Below are 18,627 nucleotides of genomic sequence, written 5' to 3'. Positions count from 1 at the left end.
AAAGCACAAGAAAAAAAGCAAAATAAAATAAAAACAATTTAAAAAATCCCCAACACGCATACGTTCTGATCGGGGCTGGACCCTACATAATAAGGTCAACAGCCCCAGTCCTGCCGGAACTGCCGGAAAAAAAAAATAAGTAAAGCAGTACTAATAGAGATGCTGATGATATTTCAATGATCTACGTTATTCCTCTCTTTTCAGAGATTCAAAGTGTGGGAAAATTCAGTGTCAAGGGGGAGCCAGTCGACCTGTAATAGGCACCAATGCTGTCTCAATAGAAACAAACATCCCTTTACAAGGAGGAGGCAAAATTCTGTGCCGAGGAACACACGTTTACTTGGGGGATGACATGCCAGATCCAGGTCTTGTCTTGGCGGGAACAAAATGTGAAGATGGAAAAGTAAGCCTTAGAAATCCTTTCCCTCCATTCCTTTGATATCTAAGGTCTTTCATATGTATATGTATTACATCTAGTCCCTTTTTTTTCCCAGTCTTACTTTCTGTGCTTTGAACTAATAGCCGGGCAAACATAAAGGATTATGCAAATAGCTCTTCTAATGTTAAGTATACTTAAGGGTTTATTGATGGTGCATGGAATCAGTTTACTGTTTAGCCAGAAGGAGTAGCGGTAAATTGGTACAGAAAAATTCTGAAACAAGCATATATAGTATGAAAAAATACTTATTTTTTTATGTTACACCAGTTTCTGATAAATTATATATTAGGGGGGAAAGGGGGGAGAATGAGCAAGTATTTGTTTTATACAAGTTACTCTTGCAACGAAGCAATAGGCAAAGTGTTTATATTTAAAGATTGATGTGAAGTTTCTTGTTGTTTGAGTTAATATGAAAGTAGTGGTAATTTGGTTTCCAATATTTCCTGGGTCCAGCAGAATCCGCTGAAGTTGATGACAGAGCTTAATTCAAGCATGGACACATTGGCATGAAATAGTAAATGTTGAACACATAAAGTTATTGGTCACCATGCACCGTGCGGTGAGGTTTATGGCCGGTGAGGCAAGCGGGTAAAAGCCGACCTATGTCTGCCGCCCTATGTCTGCTAGCGCCGGGACTTCGGCGGGGCTTTTGGAAAGCCACACCAAAGCCCAGGCGTGGTTTTCCAAAATCCCCGCCGAAGCCCTGCCGTCATGTCCGCCATAGAGGCGGCCTACTCTGGCGGACAGCTAGACAGCTAGCCATACCCTTACTGGGATTCGAACCTTGCTGTATTGCATCTTAAGCAGATGTGTTAACCACTAAGCCACAGAATTCGACTCCTTATCAGCTGAGCCAGGGTGATAGGTATCTATTTAGAGTTACAACCTAATAGAGTTATTGGGTTTCTGTCTGGATGGTCTCTTGTGACTAGCTTGAAATAGATATATACTAGTCTCCCTTTATTTATTTAGCAGCACAAATAAAAAAAAACACAAATATAACAAAGGCAACAGTAAAAATATTAGGTTTCTGTCGTGATGGACTCTTGTGACGAGCCGATTGACAGAAGATGGAAGCAGTTAGCTTCCTCCCATAACTGGGGCTTACTAGGGGTTGTAAAAAATCTAATATATATATTATTATATATATATTATATATATATATATATATATATATATATATATATATATATATATATATATATATATATATATATATATATATATATAAAATTTGTTAATGTTCTTCCCTCTGCCTGACATTTTTTGAAAATGAGTTGAATGTATGGTACTGAAAATCCCTTGGCTTTTTATCCTAAACAAGTTAAATATAAATATCAAATCTGTCTTGTCAAGAGCGTCTCAAAGGTGCTTTTTCAAGAGGCAACTGGACTTTCAGGGTGCGGGGTTTGAAGACGTTTTGCTTCTCATCCAAGAAGCTTCTTCAGCTCTGACTGAAGAAGACAGCAAAGTCCCCATTTTTGACAGAGAGGATTGCTGGTTTGAAAGAGGGGTCAAAGAGATTATCTGTGTCAAAATTGAACTGAGGGGGAGGAATATGACATCATCTATCTCCGGTCTACCACAAAGTCCTTTCAACTGTTCCAAGAAGGTTCCATACCCATTTGCACTACTCAGGTGAGCCTGATGACACAGAGAAATCTCCAGGTGGCCTCAATGACTCTCTAAAAGAATGCAAATGACCAGCTGTCTGCAAAGAGTATAAATCCTTTCATCGCCCACCATCCAGTCAGAGCTGAAAAAGCTTCTTGGATGAGCAGCAAAATGTCTCCAAAGAAAAATCAGAAAGTCCAGTTGCCTGCATTTTGGGGACAACCATGACCTGGATGTCTGAGAATCTCCATAGATACTTCTCAAGAATATTTCAAGATTTGGGTATCATATCAGCCGTTGTCCTCATGGACATTGAAAGTCACAAATTTAGCCGAGATGGCTAAAATTTCTGCATATCTTAAAGACCACTCAAATGAGAGATATAAACGAGACTGGAAAAAATGGATTGATTATAATATAAGAAAAAAATAGACTGGTATATTAGAAGATTCATATTTTGGGTGCAAAAAAAAAACAGTTGCATTATACAGCGTAGCTTTGCTATCTCCTGGAAACTTTCCTGCAGATGCTCATAAAAATGATTATCCAACTGGGATCCATCAAGCTCTGTCATTAGGTCCCGACAATTAATCTGTTTTTCTTGGCCTTTGTGTGATTGTGTTCAGTTGGATTGTTCTTTATTTTCATATTTAGCTGTGCAATATTTTAGTACTGTCTAGCTATAAATGGTTATTGCTTGATTTATTGATTTTATTAATTTTTGCTCCTTTATTATTTATTATATTGTATTGTATAAGCTTCATGGGGGGGGGGAGGGCTTTAATACTTAGGTAATCTAGAAATGACTTTAAAGCATAAAATAAATAATGAGGAACACACAGCCCACACAATGTCTTCTGATTTATAAGAATTGGATTTTTTTAGAGAGATCTTCCACATAGGCTTGAGTCTATGTTATCAGATTTGTTTTCAGATTTTATTTTATTTTTATAAATTTTTATTTTAAACACATCAACACATCAACAAAAACAAACACATGACTTAAGACAACATAGGAACAAGAAGTTCCATCATATAACATACAGCAGTTCCACATCGGTTTCTTTACAGTTAGTGTTTTCCCTTTTATACATTTCTCTTTTTTTTTTAATATATTTTTTATTATGTTTTCATTCTATACAATCACATATTCACTGTGCTTAATCAGGGCATATAACATTGAATAATAAACACGGCCCTCACTTATATAGAAAATGCCCTCTACAATACAAACCCAGTATACCACCTTGGCCCGCCATACATTTTATACATTTCTATCTTACATTCATGGTCCCCTTATTCGTTATCCATTTTTATGTACAATTCTATATTTATTTATACTTAGCTATTTATAGCCAGATATTGTTTACCTATATTGTGCTATATATTCTTACTATCATTTATTCTCTTACATACAATTCTAGGTATACATTCACATGGTTATTCTTTTTTTTTGCCATTCTTATACTATTGTTATTCCATTTAAAATATTATAAGGTACAGTTTGGATTGTTTTGTTTACCATCCCTAGCGCCTGTTATGACACCACCTTATTTTCTCTTTCTTTTCTTTTCTCTCTCCCTTCCTTCTCTACTTCCTTCCTTCCTCCTCTCCTTCCCCTTCCTTCTTTCCTACCTCTCCCCTACTCCTACTCTCTCTCTCTTCCCCTTCCTGCTCTCTCTCCTTCTCTTTCTCTCCCATCCTCCCTCCTCTCCTTCTCCTTCTCTCCCTTCCACCCACCTCTCCTTACCTCTTTCTTCTTCCCTTACCTCTCTTCCACTCTTCCTCTTCCTTTCCTACTATCTCTCCTTCTCCTTCTCTCCCTTCCACCCACCTCTCCTTACCTCCTTCTTCTTCCCTTACCTCTCCTCCACTCTTCCTCTTCCTTTCCTACTATCTCTCCTTCTCTTTCTCTCCTTTCCACTTTCCTCTCCTTTCCCTTCCTTCATCCCTCCCTTCTCTACTTCCTTCCTCCTCTCCTTCCTTCTTCCCTCCCTTTCTTTTTCTATTGTTATAGGTGTCTCTTTCAAATCTCAATTTGTGTTTTCTTGGGGATGGTATTTCCACAAACCCATGTAAGTTTCATATCATTTCCTCTTTTTCTCTTTCATGCTACAATCTTTATACCCGCTATCGTCCTGAATTGTTTTCAGATTTTAATTATGAGCTGTTGGTTTTACTTCCTTGATTGGCAGGGTGGGATTCTTTATGAAAATGGACTCCGGGATCTTAACGCTGTGTCAAAGCTGTGGTCTTTTCTGAAAGGAGAACATAGAACGCCTTGACCTAACAGTTGGAACTATGCTGTTTTTAGTGGCTTTTGGATGACATTTTCATCTTCTTCATTAACTATGTGCTTTAGCATATTCAAACCTGGGAAAGTTGCCAAAGCATAAAGCAGTTTCCTGCAAAGCAAAGGAAAAAAAGTTTTTCACATCAAGAAGAATATATACTGTATATACTCAAGTATAAGCATAGTTTTTCAGCCCACTTTTTGAGCTGAAAAAAGCCGCCTCGGCTTATACTCGAGTCAGTGAAAAATTTGCCCGAAATGGAGGAGAAAAAGGGGCGGGGCCATGCCGCTGGGTGACGCTCGTGAATGGTCCAGTGCCCCTGAGTTTCCCCTCCCTCTGTGTCAGTTTGCTGCGCAGCACGCACCGCACCATCCCCCCTCCTCACGTTCTAATGTAATGCAGGGCTGTCTTACGATTCCCCTTCCTCCCCCTCCTGCCGCTCTGCAACGATGTCCCACCTCCTCCTTGTTATGGCAAGCAGCCACATAGCGATGTCCCACCTCCTCTGGTACAGTGATCCAATGATAGGAATCACTGTGCCGTGTGTCATAGGAGGCGGGACATCATCATCACAGCGGGACATCAGCATCATGAGGTGAGTGAAGTATTTCATTGAATACACCGGTATTGTGTGATAATAATTTGTTATGCAGAGCAAATTTTTACAATGGCTACTGTATATTTAATGGGCACAGGCAGGCTGTATATGTTATTCAATGGGCAATGGCATTATTGGTATCTATTTTTATTTTTGAAATTTATCGGTAGCTGCTGCATTTCCCACCCTAGGCTTATACTCGAGTCAATAACTTTTCCAGTTTTTTGTGGTAAAATTAGGTGCCTCGGCTTATATTCGGGTCGGCCTATACTCGAGTATATACGGTAAAACTTTTTGCTCAGTATAACTATGCATAGCTTTTCCAGAGTAGTCAAGCAAGGAAAGGGAAATAATGAGAAGCTATGAGAACGGTGCCTCTGAGAATTTGAGAGAGGTGGGGTTAACGCAATGTCCTCTGCTTCTGGCAGAGTGCAAATCAAGATTAGTTTCTGGCTTATCTAAGCCTCTGAACTTATGCTTACTTTTGAGGTCTATATGCTTCATGTGTTATACATAAGCTGGTGGCAGTATCTAAATTTTTGCAACCAAGTTCTTTGTTTTTATATATCTGAGCAAGATAGAAATGGAGAAAACTGCTTTTGTGATCTGTAGGGGATGTACCAGGGGTGGGTTCCTGCCAGTTCTAACCTCTTCTATAGAAGAGGTTCCACAAATCTACAGTGCCGTTTAGAACCGGTTCCAGGTCCCTCCCTCCGCACGTCCGTACGTCATCAAGATGAAGAGCGAGAGGAGGAATTCTGGGAGTTGAAGTCCACAAGTCTTAAAGCTGTGAAGTTTGAACACCCCTAGGGGTCTTTTCCTAAAGGGTTAGGGGTGCAAGGGTCTTGTCACTTGACAGCTTTAAGACTTTCACATTTCAATGCCAGAGTTCCTGAGCCAACATGACTGGAGAAGAAATTCTGGGAGTTGAAGTCCACAAGTCTTAAAGCTGTCAAGTTTGAACACCCCTGGGTTTTTTTTCCCTAAAGGGTTAGGGGTGCAAGGGTCTTGTCACTTGACGACTTTAAGACTTGCGTGCTTCAAATTCCAGAGTTTCTGAGCCAACATTTTGGTTGCTAAGCAAGAGCATTGTTAAGTGAATTTCACCCTTTTTACAAGTTGGCCACGCCCACCCAGTCACATGGCTGGCAAGCCACTCCCACCCGGTCACATGGCCAGCAAGCCACTTCCACCCGGTCACATGGCCAGCAAGCCACTCCCACAAAGCAGGCCACACCTACAGAAGAGGTTCTAAAAAAATTTGAAACCCACCACTGAGATGTATCATGTCTGTTTTCCTCCCTGAAGACTAGAAAAAATGTACATGCTACAAGTTCAGGCAGATTATCTTCATAGAACAGAAGATGAAGAAGCTGGAAACAAAATACTCCTCTTTCTATCAGGAAAGATAAGAAATTATTGCAATAGACACAGAAATGTTAGCAGAACCTTAAGGAATACCACTAAACCACCCATGTATCTCTGGATGAAGAACAGCCACCATAGAGCCTTGGTGGAACAGTGATTAGAATGCAGTATTGCAGACTAATTCTGCCAACTGCCAGAAGTTCAATCCTCAAGGTTGACTCAGCCTTCCACCCTTCCAACATGGCTAAAATGAGGTGCCAGATTGTTGGGGCAGTATGCTGACTCTGTAAACTGCTTAAAAGGGTTGTAAAGCACTGCGAAGTGATCAGTGGTGGGTTTCAAAAATTTTTCAAACCTACTCTGTGGGTGTGGCCTCCTTTGTGGGAGTGGCTTGCCACCTATGTGACCGGATGGGAGTGGCTTGCCGCCCATGTGACCGGATATGAAGATGCTGACGACACTTGTCAGAACCACCTTAAATTACTTCACACACAGCACTGGCATGCATAGGAATATGATGTAAACTTGTTTTTTAAAAGGCATCTTTGGTTTGCGTTAAAACAACTTCAACACACGCAATGTTCTGATTGCACCACAAACGCAATAGTCATCCTTACCTTTCACAGAGGCACTGAGTTTTATAAACAGGAGCATGATAGTGTAGAATAATCATATCCAAGGACCAGTGGTGGGTTTCAAAAAAATTTGGAGCCTCTTCTGTAGGTGTGGCCTGCTTTCCGGGTCCACTGGTAGAACCTCTTCTAACCAGTTCAGTAGATTTGACGAACCGGTTCTACTGAATAGGTGCGAACTGGTAGGAACCCACCTCTGGAAGATATATATAAGTAGCTATTGCTACTGTTAGAAACCACCAAAGACTCAAGGAAGAAGATTTTGCATGGTGTACAAAGGAAAGAATGTTGGCCTCTGCGCTGAAGATGAAGATGTCATGTGTGGTAGTGAGACTCTCTACTCACTAGACAGAAGACAGAAGCAATGAACTGTATGCCTGATAATATGTTAAGAACAGTCCCCTTGATGGATCTAATGGGAACGTTCAGAAGACTCACTGATAATTATTCCTTTTTATTGATACACATGGAAATACACCCACATACCAAATGTGGTTATGAAACATTGAATAAAAAAGATACGGGCCAAGCATCATTTTTTTTTTCATTTCTTCTACTAAAGAGTGTGGCTTGCATATTTTAAAAAATAAAGAAATGAAAATTGGCTACACGGATGGTTCCAAAAGAAATCGTTTGGATTCTCTGACAATTGAAATAGTATTGTTGAGTTCCCTTCTCCTCCCTGATAGCATTTACTCAACAATGCTCTGAATCAAGCCAGAAGTCCCTCATTTTTTTAAATGACTCCTGGCAAGAGATGAGCTTGATTCAGAGCATTACTGAGTAAATATTATCAGGAAGGAGATGAGAACTCAACAATGCTCCTTCCGCAGGGACTGAGATGGGGTGGGGTAGCAGGATGTGGAAGCATTCAATAAAGAGGATATAATTAAAGGAAGGGACAAGTCAGGTTTGATGAACTAAGGATTTCATGGCCTTTATCCATCTACCCAATGTATGAGGAACAAGCAAGTAAAAGTAAGAGGTCTTATGACTTGGAAGGTATTACTGAACCTGATAGATGGAACTGATGAGCAGAAGGCAAAACTGAGGGGCATATGTCATTTAAAAGGATTAAGGAAGAAGATATGCATTATATAGTCCAGAATGCAGCCGCGCGAGCGATATTGGGTGTAACTAGGTACACCCACGTTACACTGATCCTCCGCGAGCTGCACTGGCTACCTATTGGTCTCCGGACGCAATTCAAGGTGTTGGTTATTACCTTTAAAGCCCTACATGGCTTAGGGCCAGCGTACCTGCGAGACCGCCTACTGCCACATTCCTCCCAACGGCCGGTGAGATCCCACTGATTGGGCCTCCTTCAGATGCCGTCAGCCAGACAATGCCGGCTGGCGGCTCCCCGGAGGAGAGCCTTCTCTGTCGCTGCTCCGACCCTTTGGAACAAACTACCCACAGAAATCCAAACCTTACCCACTCTTATGGCCTTCAGAAAAGCTGTTAAGACCTGGCTATTCCGGCAGGCCTGGGGCTGTTGACCTCATTGTTGAGGTCCAACCCTGATTGTAATGAATGTGTGCGTGTTGATTTTAACCTGTTTTTATTTTATTTTTAGTTCCATTTTTTATTATTTCCTTTTTTTTTCTATCGTTGTAAGCCGCCCGGAGTCCTCCGGGATTGGGTGGCCTATCAATCGATTAAATAAATAATAATAATAAATAAATTAAATAAATAAATATGAAGACAGAATATTCTTCCATACAGGCAAGTAACTAAAAATGCCAGGTAGCGAATCGAACCAGTCAGCTTGAAACTTTGGAACAGATTTATTAAGTAGTCCGTTTGTGAATATTTAGAAAACAATAAATTGTTTGCTAGGAGCCAGCATATATTTCTCTAGAAAAAGTCATGGCATCTGATCTTCTTTTTGGTAGAAGTTCCGATTTAATTGAGCCATAAAATACCTTCATCAGCATCCTAGAAAGGAAAAGGGCACACACAACATCTCGCACTACTACAGCAGGAACAGCATTTGCATCATGATGTGTCTGCGCATATTTTGTACTTTGGATGGAATTACAATTCATTGCAGACGCACATGAGTACTTTTAAACAAAGTATTCAATATCAAAAAAGTTGAAGAAAAATAGAGAAGAAAGAAAAAGATATAAAAAGTGTCTTCAATATCCTTTACAAAAATATGTAATTACAAATATATTCTAGCCTCTGTCTCCTAAAGTTATAAAATCTTACACCGCTTTCACCGAGCCGAGGTGGCGCAGTGGTTAGTGTGCAGTACTGCAGGGCACTTCAGCTGACTGTTATCTGCAGTTCAGCGGTTCAAATCTCACCGGCTCAAGGTTGACTCAGCCTTCCATCCTTCCGAGGTGGGTGAAATGAGGACCCAGACTGTGGGGGCGATATGCTGACTCTGTAAACCGCTTAGAGAGGGCTGAAAGCCCTATGAAGCGGTATATAAGTCTAACTGCTATTGCTATTGCTATTTCTATTAATGTATCCCATCTCAGCATCAAAACCATAAATCAAAGTCCTCCTTTTATTTTTATGCAAAGAGTCCATAAGAGCCTTCCAATAGTCAATAAAAATAGATAATGCCTTTTTTTCTAATCAAAGTCAATTTAACTGTTTTAAATATGTCAACTTCACCAACCATTCCTACGTAGTGGGTAACGTTGAATCTTTCTATCTATGCACATATAATAATTCTGCTGCTGTAATCATATATTGAAATAATCTTCATGGCTTATATCTAACTGTTTATCCATTAATCCTTAAAAGAAAATTTCATGCTTCAGTTGAACATTAATCTTTAAAATCCTCTGTATCCAAGTATGTATTTAAATCCAAAATATTTGGGGGGTTTTAATTCGTCTACTCAGCATGCAAAATAGCCCTTCATGATGTTCACACTTTCAATGTACATTTGAAATGCTTTTATACATTCTAGATAATTTCTCTGGTATCATGTACCCTTGAAGCTTCAACTGGTCCAGAATGCGGCTGCACGGGTTGTCATGGGGGCACCTAGGTGCTCCCATGTTACACCCCTTTTAGGCGGCCTGCACTGGTTGCCGGTTGTCTTCCGGGTGCGATTCAAGGTACTAATTATGACCTTTAAAGCGCTCCATGGTTTAGGCCCAGGGTACCTGCGAGACCACCTACTGCCACCAGTAGCCTCCCATCGTCCGGCGCGATCCCACAGAGTTGGCCTCCTCAGGGTGCCGTCGGCCAGACAGTGTCAGCTAGCGACCCCCAGGGGGAGAGCCTTCTCTGTGGGAGCACCTTCCCTCTGGAATGAGCTGCCCCCGGAGCTTCGTATAATCCCCGACCTCCGGTCCTTCCGACGCGCCCTAAAAAGTTGGCTTTTCCAGCAAGCCAGCCTGGCCTGAACAAAACAAAACAAATTATTGATTACTGTTAATTTTGATTTGAATTCTTTTTTTTAAAAAAATGTCATTGTCGATTTTAATTGGGTTTGGGATATTCTGTTTAATTTTTTTTTAAACTTTTGTATTACGTGTTTCTTTTAATGTTGTACGCCACCCTGAGTCCTTGGGAGAAGGGCGGCATGTAAATCTAATAAACCTAAACCTAAACCTAAAACCTACCAAATAATACATCATTTTATAAAAATTATCTTTCAGGTCATAACACAATGTAAACTTTTTGCTTTTTCTTTGAGCTTTTTTTCTTTTCTTCTTCTTTATATTAGTTTGTGTTTTGTGGCTGCTCTGAAAATAGCGCCCATATATTGTGGCCTGCAGGGATGCTGAAGGGGGAGAATGGCTTTTCTCTCCTTCCCCAACAATGAGGGAATTTAAATACGTTGAATTAAACCATACAATCACCAGCTTTGAATAATCTTATTTTAATAGGAGCCACATCAGTGGAGTGTGGTCAATAGGGACCAGACAAAGAATTGCTTCATGTCATCCAGCCGCTGGCCTGTCACTCTCCTCTAGCTGAGCCGGGTTTATAGGGCTGTTTTGTGATATTAAAATTAGGAGAGGATCCAGTATAGAACCCCTGAGAGCATTTTTCTGCTGAGTTATAAATGCAATAAGTAAATAAACACACAACAATTTGGTGTGCCGTGGGATACTGAATGGTTTGTTTGTTTGTTGCGAGGCTTCCGTTGTGTATTTTATTTGTTGTGAAGCTGGTTCCCTTTCATTTCTTTCATAATTTCCCCTTTCCCTAGAGGGAAAAATCTACCCTGATTAAGCATTACTCTGCTGTTCTGCTCCATTTTGCCCCCTGCCTGCTCATAAAAATTGTGCCTGACTTTTAGCCCTGCTGAAATAAGTCCCCAAATTAAAGGAGAGCAGATATTATGGGAGAGATCTGATTGTTGACCAAGCATCTGATGCCCATTCCTGCACCGTATAATCTTTCCTCTCCTCTGACGATATATTACAGGCACTCTGTAAGTGGGTCGTTTTAGTTTGCATTGTGAGTCTGCTTTTATAGGAATGTCAATCTTTCTCTGTGTCCCCGTGTTTCAGCTCCAATGAAATAGTGAAGTTAAGTCTCTATGATGATTGCATGAACAATGAACATTCGATTACATGCCACTCCCTGTTATTCATCTTCCTATAAATAAGAGATAGATGTATTTTCTTCAGGCAAAGGCTAATTTAAGCCTGCAATAAAATGACAATTCTGTTAAAAGTTTGAGCCCATACACGTCTAATCTACAAAGGAAAGCAATTTAATTTTAGGGTGGGGATGTGGGGTAGACTTAATGGTTCCACCACAAATGCGTGAACGACAAAAGCGCGCCTGACTAAACCGCAGTGACAAAACCGCGCCGATGAATGAGCGCTGAAGCGCACCGACAACAGCGGGCCGACAGAAGCACGCTGTAACCTAACCCTAAACCTAACCCTAAACCTAACCCTAAACCTAACCCTAAACCTAACCCTAAACCTAACCCTAAACCTAACCCTAAACCTAACCCTAAACCTAACCCTAACCCTAAACCTAACCCTAACCCTAACCCTAACCCTAAATCTTACCTTAACTTAAATTGCGCTTCTGTCGGCGCGCTGTTGTCAGCGCGCTGTTGTCGGCGCGCTGTTGTCGGCGCGCTGTTGTCGACGCACTTTTGACATCGCGGTTTTAGCGCCGCGGTTTTGTCGGCGCGCTTTTGACGTTCGCGCTTTTGTCGGGTCACGAGACTTAATATATAGTTGGACAGAAATTAACCTTTGGCAGCATTTGAAATGTTTTAACTATGATGGTCTCTTCTTCAGAAAGAACTATCTTGAAAAAAGAGGAAATGCTGCCATTACCCATTCTGAATTTTAAATTTTTAAATATTTGGGAGTTTCCTTCAAGCTGTTGCTTTCCACTCCACTGCTGACCTGATCACAAATTGCTTTTGACATTACTCTTTTTTTTTAACTTAAAAAAAAACAGTTTGGTGGCCCGTCCATCCCATCCCAAAATATGCATATCTAGTTTCCAATAAGCTTTAGTTAAGAATTCCTCGTGGACCTACATGGCCATTTGGAGACCCAAAATGCTGGGTCCTTGATCTGATGTAACATCAGATTTACATCCTTTATGTTTTACATCCTTGTATTAACTTCGAAATACACCATACTCAATGTGGCACAGAAATGCAGATGTCCTAAAGACATGACATATAGCAGTCAGGAAAGAAATAGATTTCTGGAAGAAAAGATGATAGATTGATATATGCACAATGTTCCGTGAATAAGGCAGTCGTCAGTGATGTGCGGTGAGGTTTATGGCTGGTGAGGCAGCAATATTTTTAGTCTTGTGGACTTCAACTCCCAGAATTCCACAGCCAGGCATGCTCAGTTCCGATTTAAAGTGACAGCATTCGTTTTTCTCCTTTGCTAAATAAGTTTCCTTCTTTCTTTTTCTTCTCCCTTCCCCTCCTTCCTCTCTCTCTCCCTCCCCCTACCGCCTCCTGTAGAGGGCACTTTTTAGAGGCTTTTTTAAACAGTTAAGCACTAAGCAGAGTCATCCATGGTGACTCTGGCAGCAACTAGCTCAGCCTGACCTCAGCTCTTGCCTTTTTCCTTTTACATTTTTTCTTTCTTTTCATGATGGCAGTAGTGAGGCTCTGCCTCCCCTGACTGCACATCCCTGGCAGTCGTCATACTTCCTACATATTCTACGCCTGCAGATTTGTTCCATATTCCAAGTTGTTTCGTTCAGAACCCTTTAGGTCTCAGCATCTTAATATATTATTTCATGGTGCAATATTGGTTGATAAATTTACTAAATCTACTAAATCAATTTAGTTTAAAATCATAACCAGAAGGGATTGGCTATTTTGTCTTGAATTAGAAATGCAATAGAGAAAGAAAAAAATCCAATTGTTTTGGTCTTTATGCCATAAATTATCTTTTGTTTGCTCTTGTGTCTTTACAGATTTGTCTTAACCGCCGCTGCCAAAACACCAGTGTATTGGGTGTTCATCAATGTGCAACAAAATGTCACGGGCGTGGGGTAAGTATTACAGATTCAATTTTTTATAGTCAGTCAATCTCCAGCTGAGCAATAAATCACTCATTGGTTACAGCGCTTAAAACGGTGATTTTGGGGGGGTAATATATCTGTCAGGTTTTTTTCAGCCTCTGCTTCCAGAAAGATCAATTTTCAATGCCCTTTCAATGTCCAAGAAAGTAAACGTGGCTTTTATTTGACAAAGCAATATTGCTGGTCACGGTGACCTTATCCTTGCAAAAATTAACATTCAGCAGTTTAAAAACTAGAATGAGTTCACTTATGCTCTTGATAATGTTTCGGGCGTAATCCACTGGGGTGAAGGATTCTTTCAAATGTATGCAACTGTTTGGAACAGAGGCATGTTTAGCCAAGGAGATGTAACAGAACTGAAATATTTTTTAAATGTTGTACAAAAAGAAAAAAGAAGTTAAAACATTTAGTGAGTCAGCCCATCCTTTAGGTCTCCAAGGAAATATTCAGGGGGGGGAATCAAACATGCAATTAAAATATAAATATATTAAAAGCAGCATAACCCAGCATTACTGTAAACAGTGTTTCAGATAATCAAGCAAGACAGAAATTATATATGACAAGCAGGAGCAGATATGATTTCTTTCTGTCTTGGATGGTCAACCTTCTAAACTTCAATGTGGAGGCTTCTCTTCAGGCCAGGGGTGGGTTTCTCGCCCCGTTCCAACCGGTTCGGTTGGAACAGGGCCGGCAGCGTCCTCGTGCGCGGTGCACGCATGCGTACTAGCATCTGCGCGACGCTCCAGCTGCTCCTGGACGATCGCGCAGGCACTGTATGCGTCCTGCGCATGCGTGGAAGCACAGAACTCGTCAAAACCGGGTAAGGACCGCGGGCGGGCAGGCGCACCCTTCGCCATTCCCGGAAGTTACTTACTTCCGGGTTCGGCGACCAACCGGTTTGCAGGGACCGCCGCGAACAGGTTGAAACCCACCCCTGCTTCAGGCAGTCCTTAAATTTAGCCACATATACTTGAATATTTTGCATGGCATTTTGTTCTAGCATACAGCAGCATTCACAAATATTTCAGTAAGACACTTAACTATCTATGCACAAACCACAAATGAGAACCCACTGGGCACCTGTTTTGTTTTTTTTGTAGCCTCTTCAGGCTTGTGAGACTAGGTACAATTTAAACTTATTTAGTAGATCTTCACTGATCTGAGAAAGCAGTTAAGGCAATGAGCAAATCCTGGGACCCCCTTAAAAGTTATAATCATTAATACATATATAACACTCTAGGGAGAAACAATCTCCTTGCAAAATGGGCTGCCTTTTCCATAATCATCTAGCATGCCAACAATCTAGTGACAGTTATTATGGCTGGAATTGCAGCTTCCAAGCTAGAAAGTAAATACCTTCCTTCAAGGGAACATTCTAGAATGTTATTGGAATGTTTATTCAACTTGTATGCCGCCCTATTCCCGAGGGACTCAGGGCGGCTAACAAACCAAAGGGAAGGGGAATACAAACAGAACACAAGGCAAACAAGTTAAAACAAAACAACAGTCACAACAGTTTAAGTGGGGCCGGGAACTCATCAGCTCCATGCCTGCCGGAACAGCCAGGTCTTAGTGGCTTTGCGGAAAGCCGGAAGGGTGGTGAGGGTCTGGATCTCCACGGGGAGATCATTCCAGAGGGCCGGAGCAGCCACAGAGAAGGCCCTCCCCCGAGGGGTCGACAGTCGACATTGGCTAGCGGATGGTATTTGGAGGAGGCCTAATCTGTGGGATCTAATTGGTCGTAGGGAGGTGATTGGCAGGAGGAGGTCTCTCAAGTACCCAGGTCCAATACCATGTAGGGCTTTAAAAGTAACGACTAGCACCTTGAAGCGTGTCCGGAGACCAACAGGCAGCCAGTGCAGCTCGCGGAGGATAGGTGTGACATGGGTGTAGCGGGGTGCACCCATAATCGCTCACGTGGCTGCATTCTGGACAAGCTGAAGTCTCCGAATGTCTTCTAGAAGAGAAAATGCTATCAAAATAATTCCTGGACCTGCATACATTGTGATCCTACAGTTACGTTTTAATTCTGGAGTCTTATTATTTTTGTTCCACTTGGAATTACATTTGGAACAATCTATAAAAGGGTGTAGTCTTTGTAACACACAAAGCACGATTGCTGTATCTTATTTACTTTTTTATTTTTATGATAGGCATAAATCTTTGGTAGAGCTTTCCCTGCTCATATTTGTACATGTGTTTGCTTTTGAGGTCTGCAACAATAAAAAAAATTGCCACTGTGAGGCTCATTGGGGTCCTCCCTTTTGTGATAAGGCAGGATTTGGCGGCAGTGTTGACAGTGGGCCAGTTCGACAATCTGGTGAGTAAACAGACAAAAGAAAAGAAGATAAATGGAGGCATTGGCTTTGGACATCAGATTAACTAGGGATCCAGCTTGTATATCTCAGTATCCACTTCTAGCTGCCATTGTAGATATAAATGAATTGAATTATGTGTAGGGTGGTGCCTTGTTTAACTTTGAATGCAAAAGTAGTTACAGCTGTAATTCACTGATTATGCCTCCATCTATTTATGGTAACAAATGACTGTTCGTTCTCCTCCAGAGACCTTCCCAAATAAAATCTTCCTATTTCATTGTTATGTGCTGGGCAGTGGTGGGTTTCAAAAATTGTTTGAACCTACTCTGTGGGTGTGGCCTCCTTTGTGGAAGTGGCTTTCCACCCATGTGACCGGATATGAAATTATGAATTAGTACTTAGGTCGGTCCAAGTAGCTTTTCAGAAACTCTGGCATTGAAGCATGCAAGTCTTAAAGCTGTCAAGTTACAAGACCCTTGCACCCCTAACCCTTTAGAAAAAAAACTAGGGGTCTTCAAACCTGACAGCTTTAAGACTTGTGGACTTCAACTCCCAGAATTCCTCCTTCAGTCACATTGGCTCAGGAACTCTGGCATTGAAGCATGCAAGTCTTAAAGCAGTCAAGTTACAAGATCCTTGCACCCCTAACCCTTTAGCAGTGGTGGGTTTCAAAAAAATTTGGAACCTCTTCTGTAGGTGTGGCCTGCTTTCCGGGTCCACTGGTGGAACCTCTTCTAACCGGTCCGGTAGATTTGACGAAACGGTTCTACCGAAACGATTCACTGACAAATGCGTGCTTGACGAAACCGCAGCAAGAAAACCGCGAGGTCAAAATCGCACCGCTGAATGTGCCGACAACAACGGGCCGACAAAAGCGCGCCTTCAACAAACAACTAATAACAACCTAATAACCCTAATCCTAACCCTAAACCTAGCCCTAACCCTGAACCTAACCCTTACGTTAACTTATATCGCGCTTTTGTGGGCACGGTTTTGTCAGCGTGTTGTTCTGGGCGCATTTATGATGTCACGGTTTTCTCGCCGCAGTGTTGTCGGCACGCTTTTGTCGTCCGTGCATTTGTCGGGTCACGCTTTCCAACTGTTCTGTTCTGTTCTGTTCTATTCTATTCTATATCTGCAGAAAAAGAATCTCCAATTAGCAGTGTTAGACAAAAATAGAGAGAATGAAAGGTAAAGAGAGAATGCAGAGGAAAACCTTAACTCTGTGTTTACACACTACTGCTGCTTTGTGAGGAGGTCGTGGGGTGCTGCAGAATCAGCACTATCAGATTTGCACCTCAAACAAATAATTTCACTCTATTTGAATTCTGCAGAGGAAACTTCATGGTCGTTTTTGTTAGCGCTACCCCATACAAAGTTTGGGAATTTCCAACAGGCAAAAGTAATTTTCTCCCATTTATATTAATTGTAAATATCAAAGCTTCATTTCTAGAAGGCTCTGAAATTTGTTAATATCGAGTTGTTCTTGCAGAATAATAAAGTTAACTTTTTGCTAAAGGAAATGGCAAACCTCCTTCCATCCGGGTAAAATAGCTAAACATATTTTGCAGAGATGTTCAGGGAGATTAGGAAGCATAGCCAGCCGTGAAGTTGTACAAGTGGCTAGCCAAGCCTCATAATATCCTTTGCAGTCCAACCTTAAACTTTATCTAACTGTTTCTTAAGAGCCGAGGTGGCGCAGTGGTTAGGGCAGTGTTTACACTAGTGTGCCGTGGCATAGTGTAAGGTGTGCCGTGGGAAAAACACCTGCCTATCAGCGTTCCCTCTAAGCTGCGCGCGTGAGCCGTTGGTGCTTCCGGAGACGGTGGTGGTGAGCCTCGGGGCTCCCGGGCGGCCGATGTGCGCAGGGCGCTTGGCTGGTTCCAGCTGCAAAATGTCAGAAATCTCCCCGTTCTGCCAGGCGGCTGCCAAAGGGAAGGGAGGGTTAGGGCGCTTCTCCCAACAGCCCAGGGCCGGCTCCTCTGCCTTCCTCGGTGGTTGGGAGAGCGCTGCGCCCCTTTCAGTCTCCCTGGGGACCGCCAGGGTTGATGCGGCTGGAGACGAGCACTGCTGGGGAGAAGTCAGTGGGAGGGGGAGGAGAAGGGAAACTTCTGCTCGGGACGCCTTTTCCCTCCTCTCCCCCGGATCTCCCCCCGGCAGCGCTCACCCCACGGGGGCTGCCTGGCACCGATCAGCTGAGAGGCTGGCAAAGAAGCGGCTCTGGGAGGAAGAAGGCAGGGATGCTGGCTGCCATTCGCTTCCCTTCCTGTTCGCCGCCGCCTGCAGCCTACACCACCCCCTCTAGCTGGTGTGGGGGTGGCTTCAGGCTGTTCCTGCCCTTCCCCTTTTGGCTGCCGCTGCTTTTCTGCAGTGCCCAAGCTGGCCCAGCCCTGACTCGCTGCCCTAAACTCAGGGAGACCCTCTGCAGTCCCTCTCGTCTGGCCGGGATGCCAGCGAGAGTGTGTTGGGCTGAAGGAAGGAGGGATACTATCTCTCTCTCTCTCTCTCTCTCTCTCTCTCTCTCTCTCTCTCTCTCTCTCTCTCTCTCTCTCTCTCTCTCTCTCTCCCTCCCTCCCTCCCTCCCTCCCTCCCTCCCTCTCTCTCTCTAGAAACATATATCATGTTTGCAATAATTTACCTTCTTTTCTAAATAGGCACAGTTCCCTTACCGGAACCATCGCTCACTCAAACCCACATACACACACGCACACATACACACTCATGCACAAAACCATTTTTCTCCATTCCAATTCAGATCCTATAAATCAATTGCTCTGTGAAACATCTATGAAAAAAATTCAGGTGCTCAGACATGAAAATGTGCCGCTCAAACACTATACTTTTCTGCTCACACTGAAAAAAAATT

The 18,627-nt window shown here is 42.3% G+C and overlaps 1 protein-coding gene across 1 annotated transcript in view; it reads left to right on the top strand.

Annotated features, from left to right (window-relative positions):
- The window catches only part of ADAM12 (ADAM metallopeptidase domain 12), a 319,094-nt gene that overhangs the window by 274,470 nt on the left and 25,997 nt on the right, over positions 1–18,627 (top strand). Inside the window, exons 16-18 of the mRNA XM_087725973.1 lie at positions 205–403; positions 13,336–13,413; positions 15,655–15,763. Of these exons, the coding sequence (XP_087582099.1) occupies positions 205–403; positions 13,336–13,413; positions 15,655–15,763 (386 nt within the window). The remainder of the gene's footprint in view (positions 1–204; positions 404–13,335; positions 13,414–15,654; positions 15,764–18,627) is intronic.

This window comes from Thamnophis sirtalis, unplaced genomic scaffold (assembly GCF_051295495.1).
Source record: "Thamnophis sirtalis isolate CommonGarterSnake01/CBP01778 unplaced genomic scaffold, rThaSir2_p1.2 scaffold_11, whole genome shotgun sequence".
Classification (NCBI taxonomy): Eukaryota; Metazoa; Chordata; class Lepidosauria; order Squamata; family Natricidae; genus Thamnophis; species Thamnophis sirtalis.
The sequence above is the reverse complement of the archived record's forward strand: the minus strand, read 5'-3'. Positions and strand labels throughout refer to the sequence as shown.